This window comes from Cydia amplana, chromosome 25, assembly GCF_948474715.1.
Source record: "Cydia amplana chromosome 25, ilCydAmpl1.1, whole genome shotgun sequence".
NCBI lineage: Eukaryota > Metazoa > Arthropoda > Insecta > Lepidoptera > Tortricidae > Cydia > Cydia amplana.
In genome coordinates, this window is record NC_086093.1 from 162,979 (window position 1) to 187,471 (window position 24,493).

Consider the following 24,493-nt stretch of genomic DNA (forward strand, 5'->3'; position numbering starts at 1 on the left):
TAACCGGCGGCGAGGGTCACCACCAGCTGCTCGCCCTTGTGCAATGGCTAGGGACACCCTGTATACAGACCTGGTTGAGCTTGGAGACCACGGTGTCGGCGGGGTGGGACACGATGGCGCAGAACACGCCGGCGATGTAACCGGCGGCGAGGGTCACCACCAGCTGCTCGCCCTTGTGCAATGGCTAGGGACACCCTGTATACAGACCTGGTTGAGCTTGGAGACCACGGTGTCGGCGGGGTGGGACACGATGGCGCAGAACACGCCGGCGATGTAACCGGCGGCGAGGGTCACCACCAGCTGCTCGCCCTTGTGCAATGGCTAGGGACACCCTGTATACAGACCTGGTTGAGCTTGGAGACCACGGTGTCGGCGGGGTGGGACACGATGGCGCAGAACACGCCGGCGATGTAACCGGCGGCGAGGGTCACCACCAGCTGCTCGCCCTTGTGCAATGGCTAGGGACACCCTGTATACAGACCTGGTTGAGCTTGGAGACCACGGTGTCGGCGGGGTGGGACACGATGGCGCAGAACACGCCGGCGATGTAACCGGCGGCGAGGGTCACCACCAGCTGCTCGCCCTTGTGCAATGGCTAGGGACACCCTGTATACAGACCTGGTTGAGCTTGGAGACCACGGTGTCGGCGGGGTGGGACACGATGGCGCAGAACACGCCGGCGATGTAACCGGCGGCGAGGGTCACCACCAGCTGCTCGCCCTTGTGCAATGGCTAGGGACACCCTGTATACAGACCTGGTTGAGCTTGGAGACCACGGTGTCGGCGGGGTGGGACACGATGGCGCAGAACACGCCGGCGATGTAACCGGCGGCGAAGGTCACCACCAGCTGCTCGCCCTTGGTGCAGTCCGCGCGGGGCTTGGGCACCACGTACTGGAAAAAAACAACAAGGTTAGTAAACACCTATCCCACAAATAAACCAAAAGTATTAAAAGGCGGTATCGTAATTTAGCGGTCTTCACATCACTACAATAACCTCTGCGACAGCACTATGACGTCTGTCATCTAGAAGATCGGTTTTTGCGCCTAAACGGCGTCGCGTATTACCTAAGTCCCTAACTCTCATATATTGTGATTCTCTAATAAATATTGTTATAAATGGTGCTCTGGTGTTTTTACCCTTACAGCTTCAGAAGTGCGATAGTGGATTCCCGCCTACTACGATATAATTTGTCGAAATTGACATTACGAAATTTACCGCGCGTAGTCCTTTCTTGTTTCATTGTTCTGATCGTTAATCTGATTGTAATGAGTAAATGCACCAACACCACTCATCAGTTAGGGACTTAAATATACAAAGTCCAAGATTGGTGTCAAAATCATACCTACAAGAATAACCTAAAAACTAACCTGTGCCGGCTATTGGCTGTTGGCGTACCGAGCCTATGCCGTGTGTTTTGTGTGTTTTGTGTTTGCTTTCAGATACCTAGTTATTTCAGTTTATGTACATCAGTGATCATGACTGTCAAAAATAATACATATTGACAGTGTAATAAAGCTGCTGGCATGTATGTATTACAATATTCACAGCAGAAGATCACAAGATATAAGCTGACAGATACCATTAGGTACAATTGAATTTTGATATTGGTATGAATGAAATAAATCCTTGGGATTACAGAGTAACTCAGGTAAAAGTTAACTCAGGTAAGAAGTCTGTTGATCCAACACCTAACAGTGCTCCGGGGCCATAGTGGTAAATATTCACTGCCTGTTGTGTTATTTTTGTAATGTATGTGCTTTCAGATACATAACATAATGTGATTAAGTATGTCTACATGACATGTTAACAAAATGCTATGAACATTTTCTAAAGTTTGTGTCGTGGTGAGATTTGCATTCAAGTAAAAAGCATATAAAACAAGTTTGGTAATGTAAATTTAGCCTTGATTGATGCTATATGTATGGTGGTATTATGCTTTCATGATTAACAATGAGTGCTATTTAATACTTTATCCTTTCAGTCAAATTAAAATAGATTACAAGTTTTCAAAAACACTGGAATATTGGTTACAACAACAATAAGGAGAAATTACTTGTTGTTTCATATGTGTGTGTGTATGATATTACACATGCTTATTGCAACTGACATAATGCTTTGTTGGTGTGTTTTTGGTTTGTGTAATTTCCAGAAATTTAACAGCAATGATTCTTGAATTGAACAACCATACCGTCGTTGAAGGTACTAGAGTGGCTATCGGGTCAGGCCTCTATAATGTGCCTGGATGGACATGGATAATATTTCAAAGTTAGTTGGTTATGGATGCCAGGTATAATATGTCCAAGTGTTCAACTAATTCATTATATGGAGAAAATATGTTGATACTTAATCTCTGATGTCATGGAGAATGAGGTACCTATTTATTTAGAAATAAAATGCTTGTTCATGTTGTACATGTGTTACATTGACTGTGGGTTGGTAAAGTGCGCTTTGTGAATAAGCGAAAGGTGACAGTTATTTGTAGCTGGTTAGTATTGTCTGTGACAAAAGTAGTCGCTCCATGTTTCCGGAGCCTCCTCGGACTGAATATTTTAAAAGACAGTTCATATCACATATAACCTCCTGCATCTTTGCAATTAACATTAAGCTGCAGACGTACTGATAAATAAGGCAGTAAATCATTTGAGATGTTGAGAAAATTTCTGTCTGTACATATTATTGATTGGTTCTATGTATGAAAAATCTTATGAATGTTTATACAAATTAATTGCATACAGCTTATAGTATGTTGTGGTTGTTGTTTTGTTCATTGGGATGTTGGTTTAAGTTTGCATTGCAAATATTTTTCACAAAATGTCATGTTATAAAATGAACCAAAGACATATATTTAAACAGACTTACCAAACTAATGAAAGTTATTGGCATGACATTGTCAAGTGTTTGAGTTATTGACAATGATAATCATTTGTGTTCTAACAGTATGTTTCAGATGCATTTCATTATAACAAAACTTTATTACTGATGAAGTTTGATGAATTTCCAAGGTTAAAATCTTGTCAAAGAGATGGACATATTGAACAAGATATTTACTGAGCTGAGTATGACACTGGTAAAGCAGGTTGTTGCTAATGGTAAGCGAGGTAAATACTTTCAGGAGTCAATATGGATATTGACGGTCTACATGATACATGTCTTTTACATACAAGTGCGACTGGACTCTAAACGTTCCAGTCCGATAAGTGTTTTATGGGTGAATATTAAACGAAGGTAAACAGCTTGGTTAAAGCTTTCCAAATAACTATTTTAACCCATTCACTGCTAATGAACATTGACCGAAGAATATCATGTCATGAGCTACTGTTTGAAGTTATTGACGGTTTTCGTCTGAACTTGTAGTGTGTTATGGTACCGTTTGCATTAATAAACAGTACACTTTTATTACTTCTGGGTTTCATAAATCAGAAGTTATAAATAATAATATGTTTCACAAATTTTGTGGGTTCACTAAGTATGTATTTCATTGTTTTGAAAAATGCATAAATTGTGGTTTATTATGTTATGAACTCATTTATCTTACAATGTGTGCTTGCATGGCATTTAACAAAATTATTTAGTTTTGTGCAGGTATAAGTTAACCTGGATGATGATGTGTTGAGTTATCTACACATAAAATGCACATGCACAGCTGGAGAAAATCAACCATGTGTGTCTTGGGATTGGAAGCTTTATGGTTTAAGCATATGTGCCATGATTTGACTGATTGGTCATTATCAATATACACTTCATGATGGTTGAAAAATACAATTTGTGAAACCTCGATAAGGCGAACCTGGGTAAGAGAGGAACCTCGATAACATGAACTTCTGTTCAGGCTCTACTGTAGTTCAATGTTGGTATAGTAAGAGTGTTGCCTTTATTTAGGGGCACGGAAGAGGCAAGCCAAGTTGCACATGATCATTTACAATTGGTTGCATAGTAGCAACTGCTTATTATTTTATATTTCCCATGTTAAGGGCAAATGCTGTTATTTCAGGTACCGTTTTCAGATTAAGAACTGACTACGAGTATATTCTCAGATTAGGAACTGAGATATAATTTTATGAGACACTCGGATTGAGAACTGAGTGATTATTTTATTTATATTACTTACTCTCGAGTTCGGAATCGAGTTGTGATTTTGTTTATCCCAGATTTAGAACTGGGTTACTGTTGTCATACTTATGTGTTTTGTTAACAGGTTTGGCGACTAAAATAAACACGTTGTGCTTGATTAATTTTATTAGACACTCTGATTGAGAACTGAGTGATTATTTTATTTATATTACTTACTCTCGAGTTTGGAATCGAGTTGTGATTTTGTTTATCCCAGATTTAGAACTGGGTTACTGTTGTCATACTTATGTGTTTTGTTAACAGGTTTGGCGACTAAAATAAACACGTTGTGCTTGATTAATTTTATTAGACACTCGGATTGAGAACTGAGTGATTATTTTATTTATATTACTTACTCTCGAGTTTGGAATCGAGTTGTGATTTTGTTTTATCCCAGATTTAGAACTGGGTTACTGTTGTCATACTTATGTGTTTTGTTAACAGGTTTGCCGACTAAAATAAACACATTGTGCTTGATTAATTTTATTAGACACTCGGATTGAGAACTGAGTGATTATTTTATTTATATTACTTACTCTCTTCAATGTCTGCTATAGAGCTTTAATTAATATGTGCTCTTTAAGTAGGGCTGTTACTTTAGTCTTGGCAAGGGATGCTATCCTTAATAGGCTACTTCCTGGCGCCGGTAATCGCAACAGAGGCTTTAAGGAGCGGCCTGTTGCTTGTCACTATCCTTGAGAGGGTGGTTGTTGCTGATATTTGCAGTGTAGGCTTTAAGAAGCGGACCATTGCATGTGATATAAGACTATCCTTAAGAGGATGGTTGTTTACTGGTATTTGCAGTGTAGGCTTTAAGAGGCGGACCATTGCATTCCTTAAGAGGATGGTTGTTTACTGGTATTTGCAGTGTAGGCTTTAAGAGGCGGACCATTGCATGTCATATAAGACTATCTTTAAGAGGATGGTTGTTACTGGTATTTGCTGCAATGCAGGCCTTAAAAGGCGGACCGTTGCATGTGAGCTTAGATTATCCTTAATAGGCTAATTTTGTTACTGGTATATCTGCAGTGCAGGCCTTAAGCGGCGGACCATTGCATGTGATATAAGACTATCCTTAAGAGGATGGTTGTTTACTGGTATTTGCAGTGTAGGCTTTAAGAGGCGGACCATTGCATGTCATATAAGACTATCTTTAAGAGGATGGTTGTTACTGGTGTTTGCAGTGTAGGCCTTAAGAGGCGGACCATTGCATGTGATATAAGACTTTCCTTAAGAGGATGGTTGTTACTGGTATTTGCAGTGTAGGCCTTAAGAGGTGGACCATTGCATGTGATATAAGACTATCCTTAAGAGGATGGTTGTTACTGGTATTTGCTGCAATGCAGGCCTTAAAAGGCGGACCGTTGCATGTGAGCTTAGATTATCCTTAATAGGCTAATTTTGTTACTGGTATATCTGCAGTGCAGGCCTTAAGAGGCGGACCATTGCATGTGATACAAGACTATCTTTAACAGGCTAGTTTGTTCCTGGTATCTGCAGTGCAGGCTTTAAGAGGCGGACCATTGCATGTGAAATGATATTATCCTTAAGAGGACCATTATTTCTACTACCGATGAATGTTTTATCTATATCGTATCGTACTATTTGTTGTTGACCTTGAGAGGTTGGCTTGAGACCTTGTTTACAAAAGGATATTTTAATGACCTTAAGACTGATGATCTCAAGGTTACCTTGAAAGGGTTGCTTGCACTTATACCTTCTAGGGATCGCTGGCGAAGTACCGGATCCAGTAGAGTTGGAGGGAGTGCCTGTTCGAAATACCCAGTTGGAGCGAGTGCGTGCACCGGGCTCCGTGACAACCTTATCGTGAAGGGCCGACTTCTACGGTCGTTGCGCCTACAAGGGCAGTGGTGTCCTAGCCTAGGCAGCTCCGCACATGCATGAGACGTGTCCCATGTTAGCCTCTCACGAGTTGTACGCATTTTTGTGCGTGCATGCGAGGGAGTCTTACATCCTACAACGGAGAAGCCAATTGTGAGTTTGTTCCAAGTCTTTGCTTTTAAAACGACACAAATAGTCATTGTTACGTTAAGCGGTCAGTATGAACGCACCGCTCAATGGAAGGTTTGGGCTAGCTGCATGGGTATACATGCTAGAAATTTATCAAAATCTAATAAATCCTTGAAAGTTATATGACGTTATTCACAAGAAAATAATTTATGTTAGATGGTGTTACAAAAAAGGGGGTGGTTTATCTACCTGCCGCTAGATGTCACGCTCATCGCAATATTTTATTATTTTGCATAATTAATTGGTATTTATATCCTCTTGGTGTCATATGCACGTGAATTAAGCCTTTTGTGTATTTCAAGCAAGTGCTGAGCAGACTTGCATATCCTAACACCTCTCATACCACGGATTATTTGGTACCTAGCCTGGTCATGCTTTCTTACATTTGGTTCAGTCGGCTTAAGCCCTTACTCCAATTCGACTGAAATAGAACTAAATATCTTGGTGTAAGTTGACAATAACGAAATAGACCGTTTCAACGGAACTCGAGTCGAATTACACATAAGGACCAAGGCTTGTATATCGGCTGAGCGTAAAAGGTGCTTGTTCAATTCGCAGAATATTGAACTGGTGGAGGCTACATCCACCTGGTGAAGACCCAGCTTGCTGCGACTGCGTTGGCTGTGGCAGACTTCAGTGGCTGCACTGATGACAGTGACCTGCGGGGCGCTGGTCGGGTCAGGCGATGGCCGAGCTAAAAGGCGGTATCGTAATTTAGCGGTCTTCACATCACTACAATAACCTCTGCGACAGCACTATGACGTCTGTCATCTAGAAGATCGGTTTTTGCGCCTAAACGGCGTCGCGTATTACCTAAGTCCCTAACTCTCATATATTGTGATTCTCTAATAAATATTGTTATAAATGGTGCTCTGGTGTTTTTACCCTTACAGTATGTATGAAGAAATTACGATAAATATTATTCAATAAATAATATTTTAATAAAATATTATAGGGACATTCTTACACAAATTGACTAAGTCCCACGTAGCCAATGGGAGCAAACGACCCGTCAATTGGTAAGAGCATTCCCTTTTGACATTTGTGCTGGTCACATGCGTTTCACTCTATTTTAATAACCTTTTCCAAGAAAATCCTCACTTATTTATCGAGGGTTTGAGGATGAACGCCGAAGATATCTTGTAGGTACCAGGGATGTTGCGGATGCCGATTTTTTGACATCCGCGGATGCGGATGCGGATGTCAAGATAGTACCATAAAAAAACGTCAAATATTATATTTCAGTAATTTTGATTTCAAAAAACCGGCCAAGTGCGAGTCGGACTCGCATTCCAAGGGCTCCGTACAATAAGTCCCACTCACGCTTGACTGCTAATTTCTAATAGGTTTTTTTGGCTAACGACTAAATTACTTAGCAGTCTAGCACTTACGCCGATGCTAAGACGTTCCTGTACCAACCTGTTCCACATCCGCCTCCGCATTAAATCCGCATCAGCCAGTACAGTACAGTATGCGATCTCACCCAGGCAGCTCTTCGGATCGTAGAACGCTGGTGTAGAGAATTTGACCTATCAGTTAACCCCACCAAAACAGAAATGGTAATGTTCACCAATAAAAGGGCACTCGGCAACTTTACCAGACCAACACTCTTCCAGACTGAGCTACAGCTGACCGATGAAGTTAAGTACTTAGGGCTAACTCTCGACAGTAAACTCAACTGGAACAATCACATCAACAGACGCATAGACAAGGCGGGAGTAGTCTTTTGGCAGTGCAGAAGGATGATTGGTAAGAGGTGGGGACTCAACCCGAAAATTACCCTTTGGCTCTATAAGACTATAATCCGCCCCCTACTCTGCTACGGTGCTTTGGTTTGGTGGCCAAGAACAAACCTAGGCAACGTACGTGACAAGCTACAAAGACTCCAGAGGCTCGCATGCGCGGCCACCACTGGCTGCACGAGGTCCACTCCGACTGCAGCCATGGAGGTCATGCTAAACCTTCCACCGCTGCACCTACACATACAACAAGAGGCCAGTCTCTCAGCGGTAAGGTTGCGAACCCTCAATATATGGTCTAACATCACAGGAGCTCTTCACACAACATGCCTGGAAAAGGTATACAACGAATTTCCAGTGCTCACGGCAGGCACGGATCGAATTCACAAACAAGCCATCTTCGACAAAAGGTACAAAATACAATTATATGAGGACGACAACTACGAAGGACTCAATCCCCGGGAGCTGAGAATCTTCACTGATGGGTCCAAAACAGACAGCGGATCGGGCTCTGGAACCTTTTCAGAAGACCTGAACATGTCAATCACCACTCCGCTAGGATCCCATAGCTCGGTATTCCAAGCTGAGTGCATGGGTATCATAAACGCGGCGGCTGCCATCACTGCAAGGAAGGTAGTAGGATCCTCCATCCGCATACTCTCCGACAGTAGAGCAGTCTTAATGGCCCTAAAAAGCCATATAGTTACATCCAAACTCATACACGAATGCCACGAACGACTAATGGAGGTATGTCAGAACAACAAGATCACCTTACAATGGATCAAGGGACACAGTGGATCCCGAGGTAACGATGCTGCGGACGAGCTTGCCAGACAAGGATCGGGTGCGGGGGCGATTGGCCCGGAACCGACTCTCCCGATACCGTTTAGCAAGGTACGCTCAATGCTGCTGGCACGCACAGGGAAACTACACACAGAACACTGGCTAAACCAGACTGGATGCAGACAGGCCAAACAAGCCATGCCTAGCATCAACGGTAAGCTCACAAGGGCACTCCTTCAACTAGGAAAAGTCCGTCTGAGTATGGTAACCAGTGTCATAACAGGTCATGGACTTTTTAACAAACATCTTTTTATAACAGGTGTCACAGACAGTCCCCTATGCCGTGGATGCATGGAGAAGGAAGAAACAGCCTCTCACGTGGTGCTGGAATGCAGCGGAGTGGCCCCATACAGGGCAAAACATCTCGGATCCCCGAGAGATCTCCCCGAGGTCCTACTCAACATCAAAGGTTTGATAGGATTCCTCGAGGAGCTGGGCTGGCAGGACTAGCCCCTATCACGCAAAATAGGCGCAGGACGTCGAGTTGCGGAAAATCGCCCGTACTACAATACAATACAATACAATAAATCCGCATCGATTTTATGCGGATGCGGATGCAGGTGCGGATGTTGAAAATAATGCGGAAGTTCCGCGGTTGCGGATGCGGATATTCGCAACATCCCTGATTTAGATACATAATTTCAGGGGATCTTACGCAAATAAACCTGATTACTAACACCTATTTTCCTCAGATGTCTAGTTGCTTTTGACATAAGCCTGTCTGATGACTTAAAATTACACTAAACTAAAATAATCTGCCGAAATTCAATCACGTTTGACAACTGGTAGTTAATTCGAATTTTGAAGCGCTTAAACTAAGGAAGTATTCAAGATGTTTTGCCAGAAACTTAAGTCAAGCTCAAGATCGAAGTAGAAACATTGCACAAAAATCTTCCTGGTGGTTCCAGATGCAATGCTGCCTTTGTTCCGAAACACTGTATTACCTTATAGAGCAGCTCGACCGTCTTCTCGAAGCAGGCAAACTTCATCATGGTGTAGGGGATCTGTCGGCCCCACAGCGGGGCCAGGCCCTTGTAGAAGGTGCCGTAGCCCCCATTCTGGACCATCCTGTATTACCTTATAGAGCAGCTCGACCGTCTTCTCGAAGCAGGCAAACTTCATCATGGTGTAGGGGATCTGTCGGCCCCACAGCGGGGCCAGGCCCTTGTAGAAGGTGCCGTAGCCCCCATTCTGGACCATCCTGTATTACCTTATAGAGCAGCTCGACCGTCTTCTCGAAGCAGGCAAACTTCATCATGGTGTAGGGGATCTGTCGGCCCCACAGCGGGGCCAGGCCCTTGTAGAAGGTGCCGTAGCCCCCATTCTGGACCATCCTGTATTACCTTATAGAGCAGCTCGACCGTCTTCTCGAAGCAGGCAAACTTCATCATGGTGTAGGGGATCTGTCGGCCCCACAGCGGGGCCAGGCCCTTGTAGAAGGTGCCGTAGCCCCCATTCTGGACCATCCTGTATTACCTTATAGAGCAGCTCGACCGTCTTCTCGAAGCAGGCAAACTTCATCATGGTGTAGGGGATCTGTCGGCCCCACAGCGGGGCCAGGCCCTTGTAGAAGGTGCCGTAGCCCCCATTCTGGACCATCCTGTATTACCTTATAGAGCAGCTCGACCGTCTTCTCGAAGCAGGCAAACTTCATCATGGTGTAGGGGATCTGTCGGCCCCACAGCGGGGCCAGGCCCTTGTAGAAGGTGCCGTAGCCCCCATTCTGGACCATCCTGTATTACCTTATAGAGCAGCTCGACCGTCTTCTCGAAGCAGGCAAACTTCATCATGGTGTAGGGGATCTGTCGGCCCCACAGCGGGGCCAGGCCCTTGTAGAAGGTGCCGTAGCCCCCATTCTGGACCATCCTGTATTACCTTATAGAGCAGCTCGACCGTCTTCTCGAAGCAGGCAAACTTCATCATGGTGTAGGGGATCTGTCGGCCCCACAGCGGGGCCAGGCCCTTGTAGAAGGTGCCGTAGCCCCCATTCTGGACCATCCTGTATTACCTTATAGAGCAGCTCGACCGTCTTCTCGAAGCAGGCAAACTTCATCATGGTGTAGGGGATCTGTCGGCCCCAGAGCGGGGCCAGGCCCTTGTAGAAGGTGCCGTAGCCCTCATTCTGGACCATCTTGGGCCACGCCTCGCGGAGTGTGTTGGCGAAGCCGGGCATGGTCTGGATGCGGACCTACACACAAACATACACACATTATGTATACATAATAATATACAGGGTGCTTCCTGTAACAGGAGCAATAAATTAAACTAAAGGATGTTCTCCTCAAACTGACCAACATTTGTTCAGCAACTTTTAAAAATTATGAATTCTTTAGATTTCCTCTTTTTCATACAAAATAAATATTGCCTTCAATGTACGCTGACATCAGTGTGTTTGACGTTGCTTGTCACGCTTTAAACATAACAAAATTTGCAATACATTGCGTCTTAGAATAAACTTTAAAGTGTAATAAAAAAAAAAAATTAGTTATTTTCAAAAGTTGCTGAACAAATGTTGGTCAGTTTGAGGAGTACAGCCTACAGTTTAATTTATTGCTCCTGTTACAGGAAGCACCCTGTATATCCTGATCTAGAGACGAGTTAGTGCGTTCGGCTATTGATCTGAATTCTAAAAGCAAGAATCTCTAAAGTAAAATATAAAAAAACCATTTTGTTTTATAATTAAGTTGCTTCTATTTATATATATATATATACTAAAATACCTTATTGCAAAAGTTACACGAATAGTTTACCTTAGCGGCCTCAAGGGGCGAGAGCGCGATGTCGGCGAAGAACTCGGCCGAGGCCGAAGCGGCGAGGTAGACGAACGTGCGGTACGTGTAGGCCGTCTCCTCGTCCAGCAGGTTGTTGTAACCCACCTTGAACACCTCGTACAAGCCGAACTTGCACAGACCCTGGAACAGGAGGAATGTAAGCGGGGGGCGATTGTGCTTGTACAGGGGACTTTGTGCGAAGGAACTCATAGTAAGTTTGTCTACAAGGTTGTTCGGTAGGAACAATTGGTATTTTATTATAATCATTGGAAACATAACAAATAAATTAAAATTTAAAACCTTAGCAGGCTGTTATCCCGTCGCGAGTTCAAGTCTTGTTGAAGTCGGTGAATGTCATATTAACTCACATTTATAGACGGGTCTAACGCGAAATTTATTCAATTACCTTTATATACCGACGTTTCGACACAGGTTTCACTGGTCATGGTCGCGGCCAACTGATGTCCCAGCAAAATGTCAAAACAGAGATTTGTGCAACTACCCGACGAAAAGTGTATGAAAAAGACAATAATTAACATTATGTGTAGTGGGTGGTTTGAAAATGTGATGTCTACCCCAAACTTTTTCATACACTTTTCGTCGGGTAGTTGCACAAATCTCTGTTTTGACATTTTGCTGAGACTTTAGTTGGCCGCGACCATGACCAGTGAAACCTGTGTCGAAACGTCGGTATATAAAGGTAATTGAATAAATTTCGCGTTAGACCCGTCTATAAATGTGAGTTAATATGTGTTCAAAACGCGAAGGTTTTAAATATTATATCGGTGAATGTCTTCATTTTTCTTTTATTTATAAAAAAAATGTTATTTATAGTTTTTCAAGATGGATTATGTCAGTAGCAATGTAAAGCAAACTAAAGTATGGTATCCCTAGGAACATTGATGAAATGTAAACAAAACAGTTCCACAGATAAGATATAATATAACTGAAACGCGATTTCTCCTCTCTTCTTGAAGCCGTTCAAAGTCTTGTACTTGTCGGCGTACACCAGTGGCCTATTTTATAAAGCTACAAGTTACAATTTACAAGCGGAAGTATCTTTCTAACCCTGTGTTAGAACGAGACTTCGCTTGTATATTGTAACTTGTAGCTTTATAAAATAGGCCACTGGAGACGGCACTTCACCAGCCTTAGTAGCACGGTAGCATTTTTATCGTTTATCACCATGCCTGTCACGTTCTAACAAGTATGTAAGTGCGAAAGTGACGGGCATAGTGATAGTCGATAAAAATGGAACCGTGCTGAGCCCGCAGGCCACAATTTCACCACGGTGACAGGTGCGACAATTGTAAAACATCACTGTTGCTAACGTCACAGGCATCCATGGGCTACGGTTACCGCTTACGATCGGGCGGGCCGTATTCCTGTTTGCCACCATCAGTGTATTATTTAAAAAAACTTTATTATATCGAAAAAAAAACAGATATTTCTCTTACCAAGTTTCTGACAATTGTCACAAGATTTAAAAGAATTGTCGGCAATTCTTGACAGGAAATGAGTTCTGTGTCGGAATTATGTGACAATTGTCGTGTTTCTTGTGACAATTGTCAGAAACTTGGTAAGAGAAATATCTGTTTTTTACCAATATAATAAAGTTTTTTTTAAATAATACACTGATGGTGGCAAACAGGAATACGGCCCGCCCGATGGTAAGCGGTAACCGTAGCCCATGGATGCCTGTGACGTCAGCAACAGTGATGTTTTACAATTGTCGCGCCTGTCACCGTGGTGAAATTGGGGCCAGGTCGAGACACCACTGGACACACTAGGCAGTCTGCTAATGCACTGTACCTGCAGGGAGTACCCGATGAAGGTGGGAGCCCAGCCCTTGGCCAAGCCTCGCATGCCCTCCTCCCGGACGGACACCTTGAACCCGTTCACCACATTCTTGTACTTGTCGGCGTCAACCTGGAGGCGGCACTTCACCAGATCGAGGGGCACTACGGCCGTGTGGGTGATACCTGTCGACAGAGTATTTTATTAGTAAAAACGGGACCCTATTACTAAGACTCCGCTGTCCGTCCGTCTGTCACCAGGCTGTATCTCACGAACCGTGATAGCTAGACAGTTGAAATTTTCACAGATGATGTATTTCTGTTGCCGCTATAACAACAAATACTAAAAACAGAATAAAATAAAGATTTAAGTGGGGCTCCCATACAACAAACGTGATTTTTGACCGAAGTTAAGCAACGTCGGGCGGGGTCAGTACTTGGATGGGTGACCGTTTTTTTTTTGCTTGTTTTGCTCTATTTTTTGTTGATGGTGCGGAACCCTCCGTGCGCGAGTCCGACTCGCACTTGGCCGGTTTTTAGTATAGGTCTGTTAGAGAAGGGTTGAGGTTGGTGGGGAGGGGGCTCATAAGATGTGTGTCTACATGAGTGTTCGGTAGGAACAATTGGTATTTATTATAATCATTGGAAATCTTTGTGATCTGGATTGGGAAATTGATTTGTCAATTTAGTAGCTGGCATATAACAACCGCCTATTTTTAGAGTTTAATCGAGGATCGGAGTCGGTGGAGGAATATGATTGGAGCCCTACGCCCCAGCAGAGGGTAACAGGATGACAATAAGAATATTGGAGTTTACTCCGAATCGACTTTCATATATAATCGATTTTCATATACATGAAAATGGGGAATAAAATCATACGTTACGTTATGTTTCGTGCGCAACTTATTTCTTAAATTTTCTGAAGTATGTATTTTTCAATCGTTCGAGTAAACCAAAGAGTAGTATAATATATACTCGTGCGTCATCATCAGACGGGGGCGCTTTTCGCTACATACGGTTTTTCCCAAGGCTCGGGACCGGTTTTTTCTTCATACAAAAATTACCGGTATAATTACGTTCTTTTTCGTTCTTTGGTTTATTATTTCACTTTTAATGGGACAATCTAACAATACGAAATTGTTACCTAAATACATGATTTAGTCCTACGTAAAGAGCATAAAATAATTAAAAACATTAGGCTATTTTGGGTTTTACAAAAAAAACCGGTTCCGAGCCGTGGTTTTCCCATGTTGTGGCTTACGCCCGTAGCGCGTAGCTCACGCTAGCACTGAATGTTATTACTCTAAATTTTAACTGAATCATATAAGTGTGTAAAAACAAGTCTGTAGATAACGGTATCTGCCCTTGTCAGTGATTGAGCGCGGAATTATTTACATCGGGTAATCGCCTCGCCTTCTTATCGGGAAATAAGTGAATAGTGAATATTGGGTGCAGTCACGGTGCAGTACACGAACATTATCTGTGATAGTACTGTCCTGATTATATTTACATTGCATTGAATTTGACGACTGGTCTGGTCTAGTGGGTAGTAACCCTGCCTGTGAAGCTGCGGTCCTGGGTTCGATCCCGGTAAGGGCATTTATTTGTGTGATGTGCACAGATATTTGTTCCTGAGTCTTGGGTGTATTCTATGTATTTGTATATTATATATACCGTTGTCTGAGTACCCACAACACAAGCCTTCTAGAGCTTGTGGGACTTAGTCAATCTGTGTAAGAATGACCTATTATGTTATTTTATTTATTGAATTTAGTTAGGTACATGGCATTGATTCAGTCATGTCCTTGGCTTAGATTGAACTGGCTATTTAACAATAATATACCTATCTATTTGAAAAGGAATGCAATATAGAGTTATGCTTTGACAAATTTTTTTATGATATAAAGTAATTTGTGACCAAAAATTATATTTTTTCTCCCTTTCTAAGACTGCTGTGTGTATTTTTTTGTAAAGAAAAGAAAAAAAGACGATAGTACGATTTTACGTTCGCCCATGAACACCCGGAACACCAGAGGAGTTGTAAGTGCGTTGCCGGCCTTTAAGATACGCAGTACGCTCTTTTCTTAAAGGTCGTATCAGTCCGGAAATGTCGCAGGCGACAGTTCATTCCATTTTGTCTCGTATTAAACCATTATCCGCATTGCTTGGCTACAAAACTATAAGTACATGATAGTCATTGTCAGTGACTTTGCACGCTAACATGTATGTGATGGCAGCCGCCCAAAAGTTCACGGCCGCATACCGTTACGTGAGCGTCGCCGTGAACGTTGCGTCACACTTGTATGTACGCTGATACCACAGACAATCCAACCTCTAGACATAGCATAGTCGCGCTACCCCCTCTGCCACACATACGGTAGCGTTACTCCATCTTCGAGTCAATCCCGTGCCGTGATTGGTCCGTGTCTTTGAACGGACCAATCACGGCACGGGATTCGCTCACCTCGTCCCCCCGCACCCCCGTATTTTTGGCAGCATCGGTTTCATGAAAGAATTGGCCTAAGCTCAGTCTAGAGGTTGGATTGTCAGTGGCTCATACTAATATAACGAGACGTAACCGCCACACGATTAGACGTGTTACCCCTTTGACCGCCATCTGACCCGCGCGGCTTCAACCCAAAATCAATCTTCGCGCATTACGACTAGGTTCAAAGTTCAAAGGGTTACTAAAGCTTCTTGCTACATCCCAGATACTAAAATGTAATGATTCATTTTTTGTACAGTCGAAGTATTTAATTTCCGATCCATTTTGCACTTTGTCACAGTGACAATAGTATGAGGTCTCTAGCGACTTCCATATTGATTGTCACTGTGACAATAGTATGAGGTCTCTAGCGACTTCCATATTGATTGTCACTGTGACAAGGTACGAAATGGGTCGGAAATTAAATTATTAGACTGTACCATAGTACATAAAGTGTCATTCTATGGAACTTGCTATAGTAGTTTATGCAACAGTGATATAATAAGGGTTCTTAAAATTCAAGGGTCGAAGTTACAAAACGAGACGTAGTCGAGTTTTGTAAAAAAAGACCCGAGAATTTTAAGAACCAATTATGAGCTGTTGCATACATTACTTTTTCTATGACAGCTGCAGCAAAAAAAAAAAAAAAAGTTATTATTAAAAAAAGAGTTATTATTAAAAAAAAAGAGTTATTATTAAAAAAAAGAGTTATTATTTAAAAAAAATTGAGTTATTATTTTAAAAAAAAAAGAGTTATTATTTAAAAAAAAAAAGAGTTATTATTGTAAATGAAAACATACCTCTTTCAATCAAGATGATCGGAACTTGTATCTTTAAAAAAAATAAAGCAGTTGTATTATACTCATAAGATGACTGCTAGCAGTCATCTTATGAGCCTATAGACAAAGCATTCAAATGACATTGCTTTAGATATCACTGTCAGTCATTTAATTGACACATTTAAGTGCTGGAGTAGAAAAACTATGTAAACAAACAGTCATATTAAAATTGTCTCTGAATGTCAATTTACTAGTGACTTTTGTTTACATAGTTAGCAAGTTCCATAGAATGACACTTTAGATGTCATTGTCAAGTCTAAGGCAATTTCTTTAATCGTCCTTCTAATTTAAACCTACCTGCCTTAGTTTAAGTTACGTCGTAGAAATTGTACTAGATCATTGTACCTGACATTTGACTTAGTATTATTGTTTTTTTTTTCTGTTATAGCCATGTGTGTTTTATTATTTCTGCGGTCTCAGCATGGTTCCATTTTTATCGACTATCACTATGCCCGTCACTTTCGCACTTACCATGGTATAATAATATACTCCGCCTGGTACTCTATTCCGAGATTCGCGAATGACCTAACTGGCACTTGCCTACGTCATCATACTGTTTACAGGTTCTCAAACTTTAAAATGTGGGAGAATTTTAACCAACAGTGAAAATTATTTTAACGGCATTAATTTTAAGTTATTCATGTAGAAACATAGTAAAATAAAACAAATCTATACTGCACTTTTCACTCCTACTCTTACAGTTCCGAATAGAGCAGCCAACCATTTTCGTAACAAAACATTAATTACGAAGCTTACGACGTGAAAAGTTTGGAAAACACTGCGACTGCTGACACTGAGCGAGAAGGGAATAACAATTAACACGCGTTCGACAAGGACGGTCGGTCAGGGACAAAATGGCGGATTGTCAAATGTGAAAGCGCTATCCTGTGTTGCCAGTAGTTTAAACAGAATTACCCGAACGTCTGAAATTTCTTTCGTGAATCGGAAGATATTGCGAATGAATAATTAAAAATGACGTGTTATTGTAAAATTTAAGATAAAATACATATAAATGAAAATTATTAAATTATAAAGAAATAAATTAACTTATTAACCATAGATATAATGTACCCATGTAACATGTTATGTTGAAATAAAGTGGCAATGTTATTGTGACGTAGGCAAGTGACACTCTGGGAAGAGAAGACCATGTTTTATTAGACCATGGCACTTACATACTTGTTAGAACGTGACAGGCATGGTGACAAATGATAAAAAAGCGGCCAAGTGCGAGTCGGACTCGCCCATGAAGGGTTCCGTATTTAGGCGATTTATGACGTATTAAAAAAAAACTACTTGCTAGATCTCGTTCAAACCAATTTTCGGTGAAAGTTTACATGGTAATGTACATCATATATTTTTTTAGTTTTATCATTCTCTTATTTTAGAAGTTACAGGGGGGGGGGGACACACATTTTACCACTTTGGAAGTGTCTCTCGCGCAAACTATTCAGTTTAGAAAAAAATGATATTAGAAACCTCAATATCATTTTTGAAGACCTATCCATAGATACCCCACACGTATGGGTTTGATGAAAAAAAAATTTTGAGTTTTAGTTCGAAGTATGGGGAACCCCAAAAATTTATTGTTTTTTTCTATTTTTGTGTGAAAATCTTAATGCGGTTCACAGAATACATCTACTTACCAAGTTTCAACAGTATAGTTCTTATAGTTTCGGAGAAAAGTGGCTGTGACATACGGACGGACAGACGGACAGACGGACAGACAGACAGACATGACGAATCTATAAGGGTTCCGTTTTTTGCCATTTGGCTACGGAACCCTAAAAATGCGACCGTGCTACTAGGGCTGATCTCTGTATTGTTGCGATCTATGTATTTTTAAAAATTGTATTTGCATGCATTTCTATGTGTTTTATCCAAATAAATGATTGAATATGAATAAAAGCTCATGCAAGTTGTCGCTGCATGGCGCAGCACAATACGTGTTAACTCTGATTGTTATGGCTCCTCTACACGATGGGCCAGCGCCGGCCACTCCAAGGGACGCATTTATGCGTTAGAGGGAGCAAGTGATATTGCTATCTCATTCTACCGCATGGCTGCGTCCCTTGGAGTGGCCGGCGCTGGCCCATCGTGTAGAGGAGCCATTAAACGTTGACATTTTACAATTCAGTTTTTAGGGTTCCGTACCTCAAAAGCAAAACGGTAAAAAACGGAACCCTTATAGGATCACTCGTGCGTCTGTCTGGCCGTCCGACCATTTCCCCCCTTTATCTCCGAAACTACTGGATGAAAAAAATACACAAAATAATTCTTTACCTATAGATGACAAGAGAACCTATTAGAAATGTGCAGTCAAGCGTGAGTCGGACTAAATGGACGGAACCCTTGATTGATTGATTGATAATTTATTTGTCAATAGTGGGTTCACAAAGAGGTCTTAAAACTATTTACAATATGTAAGTACATTAGGATCTCCACATTGTGCCTACAAACTGGCATACAAATTTAATTAAACTAGCCTAATAGGGATGTTGACAATTTTTTGGAACTGGTTTTATTTTGTAGATAGACACGTAATAATTACAGAAAAAAATATTAAAAAAATATATTCATTAATTTTGAATAAAAAAACATGTATAATAAGTTTCGTGTTTAAATTTCGCGCCTAAACGCTCCAAACTGTCACGTGACCTTGATGACGTAACGGCGTTTTAAACAAACTGCTGTGAGTCATTTTTTTAAATTCTTTATATGGCAACTGACAATATTTTTTAAAGCGTTAACACACTACCGCATCGGACAGCGACCTTCTTTCTCGCTCTAACTTATAGCTGCGTCCTTAGCGCACCACCTTACACACTATCGATTCGTGCGCCGCACCGCACCAAGATTGCGTTTCGGTACGATAATCTGTAGACACTTAGGCAGGTTTTATAACTTGTCTTTGGTGATTCCACTGTGATTACGTCACGCGCTCCGATTGGCGTTTACAGTCACGTGATACTGGGCATTATTTTAAATACTTTTGATTATTTTTAATTAATTTATTACGCATATTTACACTTGCAAAATATGATTTTCTGCGTTCTAATATTCCCTGCTATGGTAAAAACATAACATGTTATATATTCGCGATTCATGTCAACATCCCTATTACATGCATTATAATTAACTTATCTATTAAGGAACTCGCCCACACTGTAGAAACATTTCTCACACAGCCAAGCTTTCATCATTTTCTTAAATGTTGTATTGCTTTTCCCTTTAAATTCATCCGGTAACTTATTATAAATTGTAATGCACATGATGTATGAATTTTTAGACGCTAGTTCTAGTTTGGTAGCTGGTTTGTGTAATTTATGTTTGTATTGCTGTCTAACATTACGAGAGCTCATCTGTTGTGCTTCTATGAATTGGAACGCGAGTCCGACTCGCACTGGGCCGGTTTTTTACACATAACATAAGACACGCCGCGATAGGCGTGGCGTTCGAAGTGTAGTGTCGTCACAGTTCATACACAGCTGCTATCAGCTGATACACTTGATACCTATCTCCCATAAGTATTTCACTGCTTTACAGAACATTAAGTTAACGATGCCATAAACCTTGACTTACTGTAATTTGATATACAATGGTTAACGACCATTGCCATAACTTCCACTCGATTAAGCCTGTTAAAACCTTAGTATATAAGCCCAGCGTTTTCTCAATATATTCAGTATTTACTCCACTCGTGTTGTTATTATAACCCCTGACCGCCGGACACTTCAGAAGGGTTAAGCGTTAGCGACATTCTAGACCTGTGATTATGACTTAACTTTAACAATTGATGCTTCTCAGCCCTTGATTTATTCGCTATAGACATAACATCGAGATAGGCGGCCGCGTATCACGCGCTGGGACATTAACCTTATGAACTAAGCGAAAGTGGTATTGTTGAGAATGTTGTCTGTCTACTTTGCTCCACAATTCAAGATTTAAATTAAATTTTAAAATTATTATACTGTGTTAGGTATATGTTGACACATATGCCGATTTAACCCTTTGAACGCCGCGTCATCGTGAATTTTGGCGGAAAGGTTGATCCCATCAAAAACATTACATGTAATTACTAGCCCAAAACTAAATGGAGAGCCTAACAAACTAGTATTTTACCCCAAAACCTAAAATAAATGAAGTACCTATCACTAAAAAGTAAAAAAAAAAATATAATGAATAAAAAAGATTTAAAAAATTAAAAATAAACAAAAAGAAAACCAAAACAAAATAAATTAATATAATTTCTTTTTGAAAAAAAGGGAACCGCCTTAAAAAAACCAACCCACTGAAAAGCACAAAATAATTTTTATATGGCACCCCTATACGTGTCCAGTCCCTATCCCGTCGTAAAGCAAATTTCTACCAAAAAGTAATTAATACCTAATAATAAGAAAATTAATAATCATCCGGGTAATTACTTAGTTTTTGAAGTCGGTGCCAAACCTATGTATGCTTAGATCTTTAAAACTACGCAACGGATTTTGATGCGGTTTAATTTTTTAAATAGATAGAGTGGTTCAAGAGGAAGGTTTATGTATAATTTGTTCTGCCGTGCGAAGCTGGAGCGGGTCGCTAGTTATTTTATAATAGCGATGGGCGAGTCGAGTTATCTGATTCGAATAATTCGAATCAGTCTACAGATGAGTTAATTCGAATCAAGACTATTGGCAATTCGAATCAACTCGACCACTAGCTAACTCGGCGAAATCGCCAACTCGCCGAGCCAACGCTATCACACTGCTACTAAGGCCATTCAAAAATAAACCTTAATACCGTAGCCCGAAGGCTCTTTTTACAACAACTGCCGCTCGATTCGCCATCTCAACTCGAGTTGGTACTATGATCATTCAAAAATAAACCTTAATTCCGTAACCCGAAGGTTCTTTTTACAACAACTGCCGCTTGATTCGCTATTCCAAGTATACCAACTCGAGTTCACTGCTAGTATGGCCATTCAAAAATAAACCTTAATTCCGTGCTCTGAAGGTTCTTTTACAACAACTGCCGCGTAACTCGCCGTCTCAACTCGCTCCGCGCCTGTGCCTGTGACCTTGTCGCGAACCACGCGAATCGTCGAGTCGAGTTAACTCGATTTTGAATTCGAATCAGCGGCCGAATCAATTCGAATGATTCGAATTGAAAAAAAGTGGACTCGTCACATCGCTATTTTATAATGAATGAAAGGACTCACCGCAGGAAAGGATGCCCCCGAGGCCGCAGAGCGCGAAGTACTTGGTGGAGCCGAACTCGCACGAGTCGCCCAGCTCCGTCGCCGCGTTGGCGGCCATGGCCTGTACACAATACAAAACATTCATATATCAAATTATTACTACTAATAATTACTTTAAAGCTTTTTTCAATCAGGAGGTCGCGGGTTCAAACCGGAGCTCGTACCAATGAGTTTTTCGGAACTTATGTACGAAATATCATTTGATATTTACCACTCGCTTTTCGGTGAAGGAAAACATCGTGAGGAAACCGGACTAACCAATAAGGCCTAGTTTCCCCTCTGGGTTGGAAGGTCAGATGGCAGTCGCTTTCGTAAAAACTAGAGCCTACGTCAATTCTTGGGATTAGTTGTCAACCGGACCCCAGGCTCCCATGAGCCGTGGCAAAATGCCGGGATAACGCGTGGAAGAAGAGAATGACTTTTAAGCGAGTTTCCCTGTATTTAATAATGAAAAGCACATATGCAATTATACATAGGGGAGTTGTGACAGGGGAGAGTTGTGACATTGGCGATTTTAACCTATTAACTGTTAGCGAGTTCGCAACAATGCGTGTTTGTTAGAGTAGCTTGAACTAACAAACGCGCGCTATTGCGAGCTCGTTATTAGTCGATTCCAGGGATGTTGCGGATGCCGATTTTTTGACATCCGCGGATGCGGATGCGGATTTTTAAAGGCTCACATCCGCGGATGCGGATGCGGATGTCAAGATATTACCATAAAAAACGTCAAATATTACATTTTAGTAATTTTTATTTCAAAAAAACGGGCCAAGTGCGAGTCGGACTCGCGTTCCAAGGGTTCCGTACATTTAGTCCCACTCACGCTTGACTGCTCATTTCTAATAGGTTTTTTTTGGTTAATGACTAAATTACCTAGCAGTCTAGCACTTACGCCGATGCTAAGACGTTCCTATACCAACCTGTTCCACATCCGCATCCGCATTAAATCCGCATCGAATTTATGCGGATGCGGATGTTGAAAATAATGCGGATGTTCCGCGGTTGCGGATGCGGATGCGGATATTTGCAACATCCCCGGTCGATTCCGAAAAATCGACAATGTCACAACACAACTCACCTCGGGCTCCCCTAGTGGTGCTTTAAGCATGGATGGATCAAACGGAGACCAATAATAGGGGCCTTTAGAGCTACTTTGACCCCATGGACAGTTGCCATCAGATATATCGGAGCGGCCAAGGTGCTCAAAAATATCTGAACTCTCACTCTAACGCCTTGACAATAAAGGCGTGTTCAGATATTTGTGAGCGCCTTGACCGCTCTGATATGATGGCGACTGTACCTATATTTAGCGAAAATAAGTTTTGGAGAAATCATCGAAATTTGGCTCCTTACTCCACTTAGGCCCACTAGCACCATTCCACTAATCCGGGGTTAAGCTGTTAAACCATTAACCCAGTCAAATTGTACTGGTAACCATGGTAACTCCAGGTTTAACCGGTTAACCCCGGGTTAGTGGAATGGTGCAAGTGGGCCTTAAATCAGTTTTCAGTTAATACTGGACTACTTTCTAAAGACATATTCGACTAACATTCATATTTTTCGTATATTTTTTTATAATTAATTACAAGTTGAAATAATACGTTCATCAATCCATCAATCCCAAATCATAAATTTTCGCTTAACACACATGGGGGTCAAATCAGTAGCTCTTAACCCTTCATGGCGTAATGAAAGCATTGATATTGGGCAGTAACAGGACGCGTTAGGTATCTGGCGATCAAAAGGTTAAGGCCCTTTATAATGGAATATCTGGGTGACCGAGCTTCGCTCGGAAAACATAAAAACACGAAAATGCGCGTTTTCCCAGAGATAAGACCTAGCTAGATCGATTTTTCGCCCTCGAAAACCCCCGTATAGCAAATTTCATCGAAATCGTTAGAGCCATTTCCGAGATCCCCGAAATATATATATAAATAAATAAATAAACAAGAATTGCTCGTTTAAAGGTATTAGATATATGAATTTCCGTATCCTCTAAATTCTAAAAGTCCACGACAATCTTATCACATACTGAAGCCCTCAGATCTCATAATCACTGGTCACGGGGCCCCCCGCCGCGCCGCGCAGCCCGCCAGCCTCGGCCACCTCGCGGTGTGAGCTAGAGATAGCACTCCAGAATAAACGAGACTGCGACCAGAGTCGCGACGGGCGGCGCCGAGCGGCGCTGGCCCTCTGGCATGAGTTCTCATCATCAGGCACATCTTTTCCTAATCAGATTGAATACATTAAGACAGCGGTCGGCAACCTGCGGCCCGTGAACCTGTCACTTGCGATCCGCGAGCCTCCCTCGCTATTTTGTATGTGATATTGACAAACGACAATGTCTCATGGTACGTTTACACGCTTGCAGAGGCTTGGCAAGCGTCTACAAGCTTCAAGCCTTTACAAACGCTTGGATGCCATTTACATGCCTGCGAGTGCGTTACTGAGTTCCGGACAAGCAAGCATGGCAAACGTGGACGTTGAAGTTGTGTCGGCAATTGCTCTAAGTAAACACTAAACACGCGCCAACGTGTAAATACGTCGCAAGCGCTTGCCGCAAGCTCCCTTTGATCTGTCTCCAAAAACCGACACTAGCCCGGATCGCGACAAGCTCTTGCAAGCTCACGCAAGCCAAGC

General features: G+C 41.8%; 1 protein-coding gene across 1 annotated transcript in view; it reads right to left on the reverse strand.

The window, feature by feature from the left end:
- The window catches only part of LOC134659689 (phosphate carrier protein, mitochondrial), a 35,174-nt gene that overhangs the window by 8,907 nt on the left and 1,774 nt on the right, over positions 1 to 24,493 (reverse strand). The window contains exons 3-7 of the mRNA XM_063515376.1: positions 21,815 to 21,914; positions 13,310 to 13,479; positions 11,477 to 11,638; positions 10,735 to 10,914; positions 756 to 893 (exon numbers count right to left, since the gene is read on the reverse strand). Of these exons, the coding sequence (XP_063371446.1) occupies positions 756 to 893; positions 10,735 to 10,914; positions 11,477 to 11,638; positions 13,310 to 13,479; positions 21,815 to 21,914 (750 nt within the window). The remainder of the gene's footprint in view (positions 1 to 755; positions 894 to 10,734; positions 10,915 to 11,476; positions 11,639 to 13,309; positions 13,480 to 21,814; positions 21,915 to 24,493) is intronic.